Source organism: Suncus etruscus, chromosome 20 (assembly GCF_024139225.1).
Source record: "Suncus etruscus isolate mSunEtr1 chromosome 20, mSunEtr1.pri.cur, whole genome shotgun sequence".
NCBI lineage: Eukaryota > Metazoa > Chordata > Mammalia > Eulipotyphla > Soricidae > Suncus > Suncus etruscus.
In genome coordinates, this window is record NC_064867.1 from 26,547,825 (window position 1) to 26,563,169 (window position 15,345).

General features: G+C 38.7%; 1 protein-coding gene across 2 annotated transcripts in view; it reads right to left on the reverse strand.

The window, feature by feature from the left end:
* Positions 1-15,345, reverse strand: part of CPNE4 (copine 4) — a 483,892-nt gene that overhangs the window by 15,344 nt on the left and 453,203 nt on the right. For both annotated transcript variants that reach the window (XM_049766524.1, XM_049766523.1), the window contains exons 12-13: positions 5,149-5,203; positions 3,079-3,130 (exon numbers count right to left, since the gene is read on the reverse strand). In XM_049766524.1, coding sequence (XP_049622481.1) covers positions 3,079-3,130; positions 5,149-5,203 — 107 coding nt within the window. The remainder of the gene's footprint in view (positions 1-3,078; positions 3,131-5,148; positions 5,204-15,345) is intronic.

Sequence of the window (15,345 nt, forward strand, 5' to 3'; positions counted from 1 at the left end):
AGAGTGCCCTGTAGGTGCTCATAGCAGACTTGATCAGACCTGATCCACTTCAGGCCTTTTCCTGAGTGACTCAGGTGGGATGAGTACTCAGAGGTTCCACCTGAGAATGTACTTTTTCTCAACGCTATCTCCCTTGCTCCTAACTGTACCAAGCTACCAGCACCACTCTTAAAGATAGAACAAGTAATCTTAAGCAGGGGAAAATTGCAAACCAAGAAATGGGGGAGAGTTTACTGCTAATGTATATGGGTGGAAAAATCCTGCCTCGAACCTAAACCAGCCCAAAGACATGAAGGTCTTTAAGAGACAGGACTTGGTTCAGAAGCCCAACCAGAAAGGTGGAGGTGAGAAAGATCATTGAGATGTAAACCACTGGAGCAACAGTGCTGGTAAGAGGTGGTGGATGTGTTTTAGACGACATCCTGCTTTTACACCAAAGGAATTCTCCCAACTTCCTCTTTCCTTTTCACCTATTCCTTTGATAGGAAAAAGTCACTGGGATTGGATCTCACTCAATTTTTCTGCATCTGGTTGAATTTGGACTGGTAGAATAAAGAAAAGTCAATTTTGGCTTGGAGGATGCAGAGAGACCACTTTTCACGAGGCGAGAAGCCAATCAGACTCCATGGTTTTCTCCTGACTGTCTTGGTTTATTAATTCTTCGTGGCTATTCTTCTTTAGAACCATCCACCTGGAAGTACAGTGTGTGTGGGGTGATTTTACAGGGGCGGTGTTGATTTTAATTTTGTTCTAAGTTTCATGCCACTTTCTCGTCTTTAGAATATAGCATCCTGGGCTATTTTTCAGACTTAGATATACACAGGACCATCTCTTGAGCAGCTACGGACCTTGTAGGCATAAATCAGGACTTACTCCCTAAAAGAGCTAAGAACAAGAGAAGTCTTGGACATCAGTAAGATGAAAGAGTAAGAGTAAAATAATAAGTAAGTAAAAGAGTAAAGAGTAAGAGTAAGATGAAAGAACAAAATGGCAGACATGTCATCTGTTTGAGCTCGTAGCACAGAGGTAAGTGGCATTCACTGTCACTGTTACTCCAACATTTAGACAGTGACTTTCACCCTGAAATCATGTGAGCCAAGGAAAATGCAAAGGGTCAGGTTCATTGTAGGAGACCTCTCTGTGTAAAAGTCTTGACTGCGTTTTTAATATTATAACCAAGATCTGCAAGGATAATCTCATTGTGGTGGAAATATGTAGGCACAGGGGTACTAAAAAGGTAGATACTGAAGAATTGCAAGCAGAGAGAGGCCTGAACCTCCAGAGTAAGACATTTAGGATGTTCTGCATAAGACCCTTTGTTCTTCATAAATAAACTCTTAAGCCTAACTGCAGTTTAGTTTGTGTAAACCCATTTGTTTGCTTCTCCATTTGAAGACATAAAACAGTTTGGAGCCTGAAGTTGCCAGGGTTACCTGAACTCTCAGTCCATGAGAATAAAACTCCATTCTCTTCAACCCATCTAGGGCTGCAATATCCATCCCTTGAATTTTCCCTAACATAGCAAATGATGATTTTGATATGACCCATGTTCCCTCTGGTCTTGCCCTGTTTAATTTTTTTTTATCCAGGTAGATATGAGTTTCTGGAGCCAGAGGAATACACATAAGCTCCTCCTGTTGTTGCCCATAGTAACTGGGCACTCACATGTGCTTAGGTGTAATTATTTTGTGAGTCACAATGGACCGTGCTCAGGCTTACTCCTAGCCCAGCATTCAGGGATTGTGTTTAGTGCCAGAGATTGAACCTGGCCAACTATGTGCAAGTCAAGCTCTTTTACCTGCTGTACTATCACCCTAGTTCTCATAGGTATACTTGGAATGAACAAGTTCTATTTAGTCCTGCTCTTGGACATATGCTTTCAACTCCACTGAAATTGATGTATCATCTTCTTGTTTAAAGCACAAAAATACATAAAGCTGTCTGGTTGTGAGGGTAAGTAATGGGACACAGAGGTTCCTTGTCCTTTTCGGTTCTTGACTGAGATAAGAGGTTTCATTTCCCTTTCAAGAGTTTCTGGCAGATGGATTCTAAGTGTGAAGCACATGAGCCTCAGAATATGCATTTTATTCATGAGTTAAGAAGGTGTGGTAGTTTCATCTGAGGGATAGCAAGTAAGTAATTTTGAGTGAGAAATCATGAGATGGATTATTGATAAGGTAAAATGAAAATTGGTATCAGAGGTTATGAGGTGATGTCCCAGTGACACAGATAACATATTATTGAATGTCAAGAGCCAAGATTTGTGAAGGAAACTACAAGATGCTCTACTGAGCTCTCTGGGCCAAAAAAAAAAAAAAAAAAAAAAAAGAACAAAAAACAAAACAACCCTGGCATAGTCCCTTTCCTCCTTGCCTTGATGAGGAAGAGAGCGAGGCAAACATTTCTACTTCCCTCACTGACAAAGTGTTTTAGAATCTTTGTAGTAAGAAATCTATGTGGCTCAACTTGATATTTAGGAAATAGGAAAAATTCTGGAATAAAGTGTCTTCAGAATTGTTTGTCCTCCTGGCCTCATCATCATTGCTGTATGGAACTAGGTAGAGGAGATTTTTGCTGGAAATTACAGAGGCATAGAAGGAAGCCTTAGAAAAGTTCTTTCTGACACCAAATGAATAAGCTCCATGTATAAAGGTCCATGTCCCTTCTGTTACTAGGCTCAGAGTAAAAGAATTTCTCTAGTGCCCCCCACCCCTATACTTCCACGGAGAAGAACCTGTAGAGAATAATTGAAAACTTGGACTATAAGAACAACTTAATTGTATTACTGTTCATGGCATAAAACTCCCTTTATGTAAGTTTGATTAAAAAGAATAAAACATTGGATTTGTTCACATCCTCTGTTCACATTCTCTTTCCCAGATCTTCTGTTTTGTTTACTTGTTTGTTTGTTTTTTGTTTTGGCTATGCCATTAGGACCCTCTCTTGCCATAGAAGTAGCACGATTTGTTTGGATCCCTATTAGCTGGGGGCAATTGTCATCAGAGGAGAGAAGTGAAATTGGGACAGGTATAACCTAGAAATTGTGAGTTGTTGGCTTTCTTTTATGTTGGGATTTACCTGCACACTCAGGGTTGTCTTCATTAAAGTTGATTGCGAAGTCATGAGAGACCTAGACACCAATTAAAATTGAAAAAAGGAAGAAAGGAGAATTATAACTTTAATCCAGCCAGGAGGCACTGGGGTTTAGAGTCTGCAAACAAATGCCCGTGACATTCATTATGTGTTAAGCAGCAGGAACCATTTTAAGCCTTTATACAATCAGTCTGAGATGGAGGGTAAATTCTCAGCTCCCTGCAGAGCAGAGGTGACAGCAAGATTTTCTAGAATCAGATAAATGCTGGCAGGCGGGGAGAATAAGACATATTTTAAAAAATCCAAGAGGTAAGAGTTCAGGAAAATGCGAACTCCAAAGAGCTTCTCGAGAAAATTGGCCATGGAGAGGAGGCTGAGATTTGGCTAAGTTCAATTTTGACCCAGTGATTAAAAAAGAAAAAAAAGAAAACTTAATAACCCAGGTTGTCTGCTCAGATTTGAAGGTGATTAAAAGGGCACCAGCTAAACTGCTGACATTTCAGAAACATTTTAACAGGATATGCAGAACTAGAATTCTGGAGATTTTCACAGAGACAGGTAAAACAGCCTGAACTCTATACTCTGGGAAAGGTAGTTACGAAAGTAAAACATCTTCTAACACAAATTCCTCTACCTGGAGGGACTGATGGACAAGGAAAAAAATTATTCTTTTGTGGGAGAGAAAATAAGGACACTGTGTTAAAGATCCCCACTTTTCTCAGAGAGAGGATAGCACTGATGCTGAGGATTCTCAGCCCATATTCACTTTTCTTTGCACTTTCTGGCAAATTGATTCCCAATTGCTTGGCTAACTTTACATTCAGAGCCTGCTTTTCTTGTGCAAATAACATGCTGTAAGAGCTGAAGAATTAATGTACACATGAGAAAACCTAATTCATGGCAAATGGGAGGTAGTGCATCAATCCCCCAATTTCTATGTGTTGGAGTCTGTTTTTTTTTTTCTTCATTGTCTCCCAAATTTCATCCTCTTTCCTAGTAACTGCTCAATTCATATTCTTCATATCGACTCTCTGCCATCTCTTCTCTTTTGTGATTTCTTTCACTTCACAAATAAATTACTTGCATCCAAATCCTTGTCTCAAAGTCTGTTCCTGGGAGGAGAAAAACTCAGGTGCTCAGTTCTCAATTTCTAGACAAAGTGTCAGATTTTATCCAATGAAATGGTGGTGACTTTGTCAACTCTCCAGGGACATCTGACATACTGAGAGCATCAGTTTCTGTCTGGAAATGTATTTGAATGGGCTCGAGAGAGTGGTATTAGGGTTATATGAGGGATCCCTGTTTGGGGGGGGAGTAAGTTACTAGAGAGGCAGCATAGATTTGGGGATCAGTTGGAACTGTGGATTTCAGAAAACAACAGGACAGGCTTCAAGATAGGGAAAGGCAGCTGTGATGAAGGAGAAAAAGAAGGCTTGGAGCAAAGTATCCCATACAGCTGTTGAACTCTGCTGAGCCAAGCTAACACCTGTATAATTGGCCCTAAGAAGGCCAATCTAAGGCAGGAAGGTTACCTATAGGGCTCTTGCGGAAGATGCTCCAGCATCTATAATTAGCTGTACTGGTGGTACTGAGGTGACTTCCAGTCTTAAGTTAAAAATTTGGTAACTTACCTGACCCACATTTGAGAATGATGCTTTCCTGAAGGGAACCACATCTCCCTGCCTCCTTGGCTGACTTTTGAAGTGAAATTCTCTAATCTTTGGTTTGCCAAGTGTTTCCATTTTCTCACAGGAACCAAAAATGTAACCTTTTACATATCCATCTCTTCATGAAGCTAAACAATGGAACCTTCATGTAGGGTTATGAGAAGACCCAGAAGGCCAGAAGATTATATTTCATCAGAAGGCAAGTTGATGGAAGAAAAGCTATTTTTGACATTTTTGGGGTTTTGCTTCCATAATTTTAAGGGTCCAAAGAATAAGAATTGTATGAAGGTAAACTCTTTGGAAGGATCTAAATATCAAGATGTCATAGGAATCTTGTGCTATATTGTGGCAGGGCAAGAGGAAAGACAAGGCATCACCATCCACTCACCGTGTACTCTGGGGGGATCCTGGCACCAAACCCAAAGGCTGGGAACATTTTGTCACTAAAATAAAAATGGAAAAGAAAGTTGTTTCATTTGCTCATCCGATGAGGAAGAAAAACATGAACCTATGTTACCTCTCTAGGACATGCTGCTATGCCCAATGCTGACTCATCCTCTTAATTATAATAGGGAATAGCAATAGCATGGATAATTAAAATCAAGAAATAAACCCCACAGTTCATTACAGTCATTAGTCTGCAACTTCTTCCTTTGCTTTTGCTGATACCAAGAACTAAAATGGCCCCATGATTTCCCTACCTTCCCCACTCCAGCTTTCTATTTTGCCTAAAAACTTGATCATGAATTTGGAAATGTTTCAACTATGTTAGTATATTTTAAGTAAACAATTATTTTAAATCTTAGTAGGGAGAGATTCTTTTCCTTTAATAGACAGTAAATTTCCCTGACAGGGAAAGTGACTGATCCAAAGGTCATATTACTAAATTCAAGGTTCAAATTCAAATAAACTAAAATCCAAAGTGATATTAACATGCAATGGAAGGGTTGTGACTCAAGTGGGAGAGCATATGTCCTCCATTGTGAAGTCTTGGGTTTGATAGTTCTTCTTTTCCCTTCATCTTAGGACTTCCATATGTAGATCATTAAAATAAAAGCACTTAGAGCTTTTCAAAGCTTGGAAAGCAACTAACTGACAGAACTTGGACTCATGGCATCCACGTTAACTTAAAATTGTTTTAGATGGCCTTTCTTCTTTAGCGAACTCAAAAGTACACTTCTTTTTCTATTGTTTTTATGTCTCTGTGCCTCCATGCATCAAACTGTCCCTTACCCCTCCCTTAAAATTATTGCATTCATAGAGTGTGCTCAATAAATATTCAATAAATAATCTGGAAATTGAATAATTAAAAAGTGGCTATACAGAAATAGAGAATTCCTGTGAAACTTCATGAGTCAGATATATTTCTTTTGCCTCAGATTCTCTTGTGCATATGAAAATTTTTCTTTTCTTATTCATTCACTTATGCTATAATTTAATTCGAACATTATTGCTGGCACAATACAGCGTTTTAGGTATGACACTAAATTTATGTTCTCATTTGGTTAACATACAGTTTAAGATACTTTTTATTCCCAATTCACAGATGAATAAACCAAGTGTTGGGAAGGCAAAGAAAATGATTTCAGGGTTTTACCAGGATGAAGGTAGTGACTCCAAAGTCCATTGCCATTTCTATCACACCTTTACAATGTAGTGATTACAGATATTTAACTTGATTTCCTTCTGGCATTTTCAATAACTGGGCTTCCTGAACCCAACAACAGATAAAACTCTCTTAGGAAGTTTCACAAGGTCAGAGGGTGATGATAATCGCATATGCAATATCTTAGGCTGAAAGCATACTATCTTTCTTTTTACTTTATTTCTCCTTATAAACCCACATGGGATTTGTTCTTGAGATAAATTCTACATTTTCCAGGGTTTGTTTTTTGCACAGCTAATCAAGGAAAAATAAAGAACTGATATATGGGATTCAAATCATCTGACATCTTTTTAAAGGGGAATCTCAATTCTCTCTAGGTTGACAAGTCGAAGGAGCAAAGCCAGATACTTACCCATCACCACTTCAACAATTTAATAACTTTAATATTAAGGAGAGCTTTGATAAAAGATCACCAAACTACAACCAATTGAACAAAGTTGAGGTTGTAGTTAGGGATATATGGGAGTCAGAATTATTTGAATCCAAAGGCTAAATTTTCTATAAAAACTACTTGCTCCTCCTCCAGACCCATCCTTTCTGTTGGGTAGATAAGGGCTTGATGGAACATTGGATCTCTTGTGTATATGAAAAGATCTTCATGCCGATAAACAGTGAATATTGAACCACAATAGTATTAGGCCCTTCTCTGAAAATTTCACAAAATGTCTGGTCTTTGGGAAGAGTGAAATACTTGGTATCAGCAATTCCTCCTTACTGGGAGAAGAGTGAGAAGAAATCTATAAGGGACTTTCTGAGATAAAGATCAAGTTGAATCTGTAAGAAAATTTTCCTGAAGGTTCTGGAGTTTCCAACTCAGATATTGCTTGGTCTTGGATGAATTTAGGAAGGGAAAGCACTAATATTCCATCTATTTCTAATCACCAAACCAGAGTGACAGCTATAATGCTATTTCTTTTATATTGTCCATACTGACCTTGGGAGCTGAAGTTTGCTGAGCATGATTTGCTTTTATGTAACATAATTTCAAGAGGCCCCATCAAGAGGAGGGAGATAGGGACTAAGCTTCACCTACAGAGGAATAATGAATGAGCCAGGAGGGCATCAAATCTCTGAAGTCAGCTACCACTAAAGCCTTACTAATAAACATAGTAAGGAAAAAATGTTTCAAGCCTAAGCACAATAGCTTTAAGCATCTCTTTTTCCTGATTCAGAATGAAACCAGGCAGAGGGGAATCTTATGCAAGAGGCAACTGAGAGTGAATTGATCTCCCAAGCAAATTTCTTTGAGCTGACACTTCAAGGATCCTGGAACCCCCTAGGCACTGAAGAAACGGTACAGTTAGTACCAATTGGGAGGAAGACAGGTAAAAGCTACTAATCTGGAAAATCCAGGAATATATCTGCGTATTAGTAAAGGCAAGATTTCTTTCAATTAAAAAAAAAAAGAATAAAAGACAATCAAAGATTGCTTGGTCTTTAATGTCATGAGTGTGAGTTCTCAAAATACTAGGATGGAAGATTTCTTGTCAACCAGCTTTTTAACCTTCCTGTTAAGGCTGACAGATCAAGAAAAGCAAAAGATCTCTGAGAAAAAAAGATTAAAGCTAAGTTACAACATCTATAAGAAAATGAGACTCTCTTAGAGAAAAATAAGGTTTTAGACGCCCCTCAACATCTCATTAAAACTGTTTATAGAGAAAGTCAGGGTGCATGGAAATAAATGTAGTGCTCTTTTGAATATGTGAAAGCATGACTTTTTCTCTTTAAAGAAAATCATTCTCCAGTTCCTCTATTTTCTTTAATATTTTTGTTGGTGTTGCATTTGATCTGGGAACAATGATGATAAATCTGCTTTCTCAATTCACATCTTCCCTTTCACAATTACCGCCCCCCCACTTCTGCACTCTTTCCAAATCACAACCACCATAGTGCATCATTCTAGCATATAAAAGCTGCAGCAAAAAAAAAAAAAAAAAACACCAATGATTTTTTTAGTGTGAATGTTATTCACTACAAAACACATCTTACAAGTCAGGTACAATGGGCAATTTTTGTTTCAACAAATCTTGTAAGGCATCAGATATTAAAAATGAACCTTTGTTAATATTGCCATGAGTGACACATCTGGTAGTGCTAGGAAGGTGTGGGTGGGGTCTGGACATGGTGCTGGGAATTGAACCCAGGTTCTTCCATATGTAGGGCAACACAATCTTGGCCCTTAACAATATATCCGGATGAGTCTGGAGAGATAGTACAGAAGGGTATGATGCTAGCCTTGCACACACTTGAATGGGGTTCAATACCTAGCAATCCATATGACTTCTGGAGTCTTGCCAGGAAGAATTCCTGAGCACAGAGCCAAGAGTAAGTTCTGAACATCACCATATGAGGCTTCCTCAAAAAATATAGTCTCATTACAGATCATTATGTAATTGCTTTGGATTTATCATAATTAAAGATTTTAATAATACTGGATTGGATGCTAAATTTTTCCCATCATAGTAATAGCAAGCAGTTGTCTGAAGATATGTAAACTGAAGACATATAATTGGGGAAAACTCCCACTATCTGTGTCCATAAGAGTTTTAACCTTTTCATAAGCAATAATTAAGCCTTAAAATTTCCTGTATATCAGTGCTCTTATGAAAAATTATATACTAATACTTAATGTATTAAACACTTAATTTGAAGCTATTTTAAAGTATTTTGAAACCTTTTAGCACTGATAAATTTAGAAATTAAGATTTACATCTCATTATAAAAATACATGAAACTATGATCAATAAAATTATTCAAATTTGATTTTAAAAGATACATAGAATAAAACTCTGGGATAGAGAAGAAGGAAATGAAAACATGAGCTCATGAGAAAGAAGAAAGAAGTAAAATTCTCAGCTCAAACTGAAAAGTTCACATATATTTGAAATCAATGATAGTGGTTATCAAATAGCTATGGTCTTCACAGTCTCTTGGATACATTCACAAGAGTTATGTGAGAATTTTATTTTTATTTCAAAAAATTTTGAGAGAACATTGGGTCACACCTGGTAGTATTCAGGAGTTACTTCTGGCTGGGATTGGACCTGGGTTGGCTATGTGCAAAGCAAACTCTCTACCCACTAAACCACTATTGTTATCGCCAAAAGCTTTATTTTTAAATATTCATATTACATTGTGTATATGTACCATAGTTTCTTTAGCCATTTATCTGTTGAAGGGCATCTTGGTTGTTTCCAGATTCTGGCTATTGTAAATAGCTCTGCAAGCCGTCAGGTGAGATGAAGTCATAAAATTTTCCTGTACATAGATGGACATGGAAACTGTACATTATTTACTTATTTCCTATACTTGAGTGAAATAAGTCAGAGAGAGATAGACACATCTGTGGGACTTAAGATAAATAAAAGACATTGTTGTAATAACACCTAGAGACAATCAAGATGCGGGCTACAGGAATGGTCCATGATATAAAGCATACCACAAGAGAAGTGAGTCCAGTTAAAGAAATAACTCCACTGACAACTATCATGACAATTTTAATAAGTGAGAGAAGTAGAATGTCTATCTCAAATACAGGCATGGGGTGGGGCATGAGGGATATTGGGGTGGGAATGTTGCACTTGTGAAGGAGGGTGTTCTTTTTATGACTAAAACCCAACTACAAACATATTTGTAATCATGGTGTTTAAATAAAGATATTATTAAAAATAAATAAACATCTATATTACAAACACTACAAATTTAATCTTTGTTAATCTTTAAATTTATGGTAGAAAATATTAGATTTCAATAAAAATATATGAGGTATAAACATCTTTAAATATTTTTTTTAAATAAAAGCATTTATTTATTTATTTATTTATGGTTTTGGTCCACATCCAGAGATGCTCAGGGTTTATTCCTGAATCTGCACTCAGAGATTACACCTGCTGGTACTCGAGGGATCACATCAGATGCCAGGGATAAAATTTGGGCCAGCTGAGTGCAAGATAAGCAACCCATTTACTGTACTTGAATTTTTTAATTTAAAATTTATTTTTGCAAACTTTTGTTTTGTTTTGTTTTGTTTTCGGACCACACCTGGTGGTGCTCAGGAATTACTCCTGGCTCTGTGTTCTGAAGTCACGCCTGGCTTGGGGGACCATATAGGATGCCTGGGTCTGTCCTGGGTCAGCCGCATGCAAGGCAAATGCCCTACCACTGTGCTGCCACTCTGGCCTCTGCAACCATTTTTTAAAGGTCACTGGTTCAAAATAACTTTTAGATCTGACAATATAGTCCTTGCTTCTTGTTTTCAAACTTTTAAAAATTAAGGAATTAGGGGCCGGGTAGGTGGCGCTGGAGGTAAGGTGTCTGCCTTGCAAGCGCTAGCCAAGGAAGGACCGCGGTTCGATCCCCCGGCGTCCCATATGGTCCCCCCAAGCCAGGGGCGATTTCTGAGCACATAGCCAGGAGTAACCCCTGAGCGTCAAATGGGTGTGGCCCAAAAAACAAAAAACAAAAAAAAAATTAAGGAATTACAGAGAAGTAAGCCAGTCCTAGGGCTATAGTATACAACATGATGACCACAGGTAATATTACTCTGTGATTATAGGAAAGTTAGAGAGTAAATCCCAAAAGTTCTCATCCTAAGGAAGAACTGTTTCCTTTTTTATAATTTTCTCTTTTTTCTCTCCCTGCTGTATTGCTATAGGAAGAGGATATCTAAGCCTATTGTGGTTTTCATTTTACTATATACATAAGTCAAATCTTATTTTATATGCTTCAACTTAACTAGTAATTATGGGTTCCCAAAGAAACTTGAAAAAAAAAGTAAATATACAAATTAAAGGTATCAAAGATAATACTTTCTACTCTTTATTGAACAGACATTGACATTTCAGTAGGCAGAATTACTTTGCAGAGGTTAGCAGGCTAATATGTATAATTCTTATAACTTTAATACAAGGAAAGTTAACTAATGTTCAACTTGCAACCAAGGAAACCAAGGCCCAAGAATGTAAACCTCAGGAGAATCTCAAGTTCAACGGTCACCGAGATGCCAAACTCTCTCTCTTTCTTATAATTCTGTCTGGGTTTATGTAATAATTCAGAATAATTAAGGTAATTTTATCTGTGTTCAAGTAAATGCAAAGTATAGAAATAGCAAAATTCCAATCAGTCTCACATTCCCTGTCCCTCAGTGGTTCTCCTCCAACACCCTGTATATGGATCCTTGGGTTCTACCAATATTAATAAATAAGTTAATTCTTCCATTTATTGGTAGGTTCCAACTTTGCACCAGGAAAAGCTACTCTGGCAGAGCATAACTCTGATCTATTTACATTCTTTTCTTTCCTGTAAAACAAAACTGCTGAGAGAAAGCTGTGATTTATGAATTTCTTTCTGTCTTTCCATCATTGCAGGAAGTTCCTGATATCCAGAGAGTGATGTCTAGGACCCTTGCCAATCCATCTGACCTATTTTTCTCAATTTCACTTTCCCAATATCAACCATGGATGCACATTAGAATTAAAAATACTAACTCCCAGGATGCATACCAGACTTATTAAATCAGAGAAGCCTGGGCATCAGTATATTTTAAGATTTCTCAAGAAGTTCCCATGTGCATCCAAGATTGCATGTCACAGATTGGTGCCGGAAGAGTAGAAAAGATAGCACTATATAGTATGGGTGTGTGTTATGATTTCTAATCCAATCCTCAACATGGGAAAATACCCAACTGAGAAGGTTTCAGGTTAAAACTTGTCATCCAAGACCACACCTAACACATGGTAGAGAAAATCTCTGGTCTAGTTTTCCAATAGCCTTGTCTTGATAATTTTGTCCTGCAGATTTTGTTAAATAAAGATCAGTCTGGAGGATCCTCAGGAACAGCTCAGTGGCTTAAGTGCCTGCCTTGAATGCCTAAGGTTATGAGTTCAATCCCCACTACAATCCTCATGCATCTAGACTGGTTCTTGCAGCTCTGGGTTTTGGGATTTTGAGCTAGGCAACAGTGTGTGAAGCACCAATGGCCAAAATTGTGTGAGACCAATAGCTAGCATATGGAATCAACCCAGATGTCCAATGACAGATTGATGGATAATGAAGGACTGGAATATATACACTTTGGAATACTACACAACTGTGTAAGGATGAAATAATGTAATTTTCTGCAAATAGATGAAACTGGAAGATATATCTTTTAAGAGAAACATATCATTAGAAAAAGCAAAAAAGGGCCTGGAAAGATAGCATGGAGGTAAGGCGTTTGCCTTGCATGCAGAAGGTCGGTGGTTCGAATCCCAGCATCCCACATGGTCCCCTGAGCCTGCCAGGAGTGATTTCTGAGCATGAGCCAGGAGTGACCCCTGAGCGCTGCCAGGTGTGACCCCCCCCAAAAAAAAAAGCAAAAAAAAGTTAAGTTCACTTATCTATGATATATTGATTAGCAGGATGAGGGAACGTAAGGTATTAAAGGAGGGATATTTAGATTATCCTGCGCCCTATATTTTAGAAACAAAAAGGACACATAAGAAAAGAAATGAAGGGAGGAATTACTGGTAGAAGGTACAGATGCAAGGGTCAGGGCCCTAGGTACATCGTGATGTAAAAGTGAGGGATAGGTATATTCCTGAACTACAGAGTCAACAACAAGACCCAAACTATAAAACCCTAACATTAAAATGCACATATCAAGGAGGTAAGTTGTAAGTGAGGGAGGGTAACTGGGACACTAGAGTAGGAGAACATGCCACTGGTGTGATGGGTGATGAAACGTTGTAGGCCTGAAATGCAACTACGAATATTTTGTAAGTCATGGAGCCACAATAAAATAATATGAAAAAAGTGTGACTCTACAGTAGGCCCAGCTGGTGTGAAAGTCCACAGTGACTGCTGGCAAGTAGGTCTCCTGGCAAGCACAGCAATCAGTGTATACAAACACAACCAGTGCAGTTAAGAGGTGCTGTGATAGCACAGGCCATCCCTGCAGAGATGTGCAGCCAGGCAAGCACAACCTAGCACATGTGCAATCTAAGGTCACTGCAATGATGAAAACAGAATAGAGAAGAGAAGAGAATTAAATATGTGGTCTGTCCATTCAAGAAGTTGTGTTCTGTGCCTAGACTCTTTGGAAAGCAAGGAGACGTGGTAGTTTTCAAGTAGAAGACAGTGTAGGCACCCAGGGACTCACGTCTCTGCTGGGCCCAAGGAAGGTGAGACTTATCACCTTGGCCTTGAGGTGCCCAAGGAGAGACTAGACTATTTTCAGGGACTAGAGAAGTGTTATGACCAACTTGGCAAATGTCCTCCTGCCCATGAGTGATGTGTATACATGCCTAGGAACCCTGGAGAAGAGAGAGTAGGTATTGGCCTCTTTGAGAACTACAGATAGAACAGGAAGCTTAAGATGAAGGAATAGATCAGGGTGTGTGTGTGTGTGTGTGTGTGTGTGTGTGTGTGTGTGTGTGTTTGGATGCATGTGTAGGACTTCCCTTCAGGCCACCTAAAAAGAGCTTCACGCTTCCCTCAAGCTGTTCCATTTCACGGATCACCTGGTAATGACCCTCTTCGGTGACTGTAACAAGGCAGAAAAGAAAACCCGAGGCTGTCAGAGGCAGGGCAGAACGTCTATGGCTCATGGGGATTAAACACCTCTGTGTCGCTGCGGGAGGGGAAATCATGCCTTCTGTCAGTTTTTATTCAAGTGTTTCTTTTTCAGCATCAGCCTTCCTGACTTTGATGTGAGAATAAATTAATTCCAAAGCCTGGACTTGAAATTTCCTGACTCTGCCTGTCTATTGTCTAGCCACCCACACAAAGGAAAAACTGCAAAACCTTGTCAGTTCTAAGTAAGCAGCTGGCATTACACATTCTGGTAGGGAGCTCTTTATAAAGAACGCCAAGGCTTTTCAATCCTCTTTTACTTCCTCAGTTATTTGCCCATGTGAAGGTAGAGGAGGTTTCTTTCAAGGAGAAAAATAAAGGTAATAATAATAACACAAGTCAAAAAAAAAATAAAAGAACCAAATCAAGCTCTGTGGAATTGAAATAATTTGATTTCTTGACTAGTTGGGGCTGATACATTTACTATGCTTCTATGAGAGTTTTCAAAGATTCATTCATGATGATTCTGCATGTCATTCCCAAAGGTGTTGTATTCTAATTTTATATAAAAATTGTTTTTAGATGGGGCCGGCGAGGTGGCGATAGAGGTAAGGTGTCTGCCTTGCAAGCACTAGCCAAGGAAGGACCACAGTTCAATCTCCCGGCATCCCATATGGTCCCCCCAAGCCAGGGGCAATTTCTGAGCGCTTAGCTAGGAGTAACCCCTGAGCATCAAATGGGTGTGGCCCAAAAAACAAAACAAAAAAAATTTGTTTTTAGAGAGATTTCAGCATGCTCCTCAGATCTGAGGAGAAATCAGAGGAGAAACCATGGCCAGTTATCTAAGCCCTGACATCCAAAGTTTTAAATAACTCACCACCCTTTTTTCCGGAATTCCGGATCACTCATTCTTTACTCTTTCTCCTTGAATCCATAAATCTAATTCATTATTCAGCATAGTTTCTTTTTAGAAAATTTTTCTTTCGAAATATTTCAGAATTAGAATCCTGAAAAAATTCCCTCTACCTTTGGTCTCTTATGTACTCACTATTACATGACATGATTTGTGTGCACCTGTAAGAAATATGAGATGTTCCTTCCTTTTTTTTTTTTTTTGAATTGTGAGAATTTGGAGACATTTTTTCTTTTCTTTTCTTTTTTTTCTTTTTTTTTTGGGTTTTGGGCCACACCCGGCGGTGCTCAGAGGTTACTCCTGGCTGTCTGCTCAGAAATAGCTCCTGGCAGGCCCAGGGGACCATATGGGACACCGGGATTCGAACCAACCACCTTTGGTCCTGGATTGGCTGCTTGCAAGGCAAACGCCACTGTGCTATCTCTCCGGGCCTGGAGACATTTTTTCATGACACT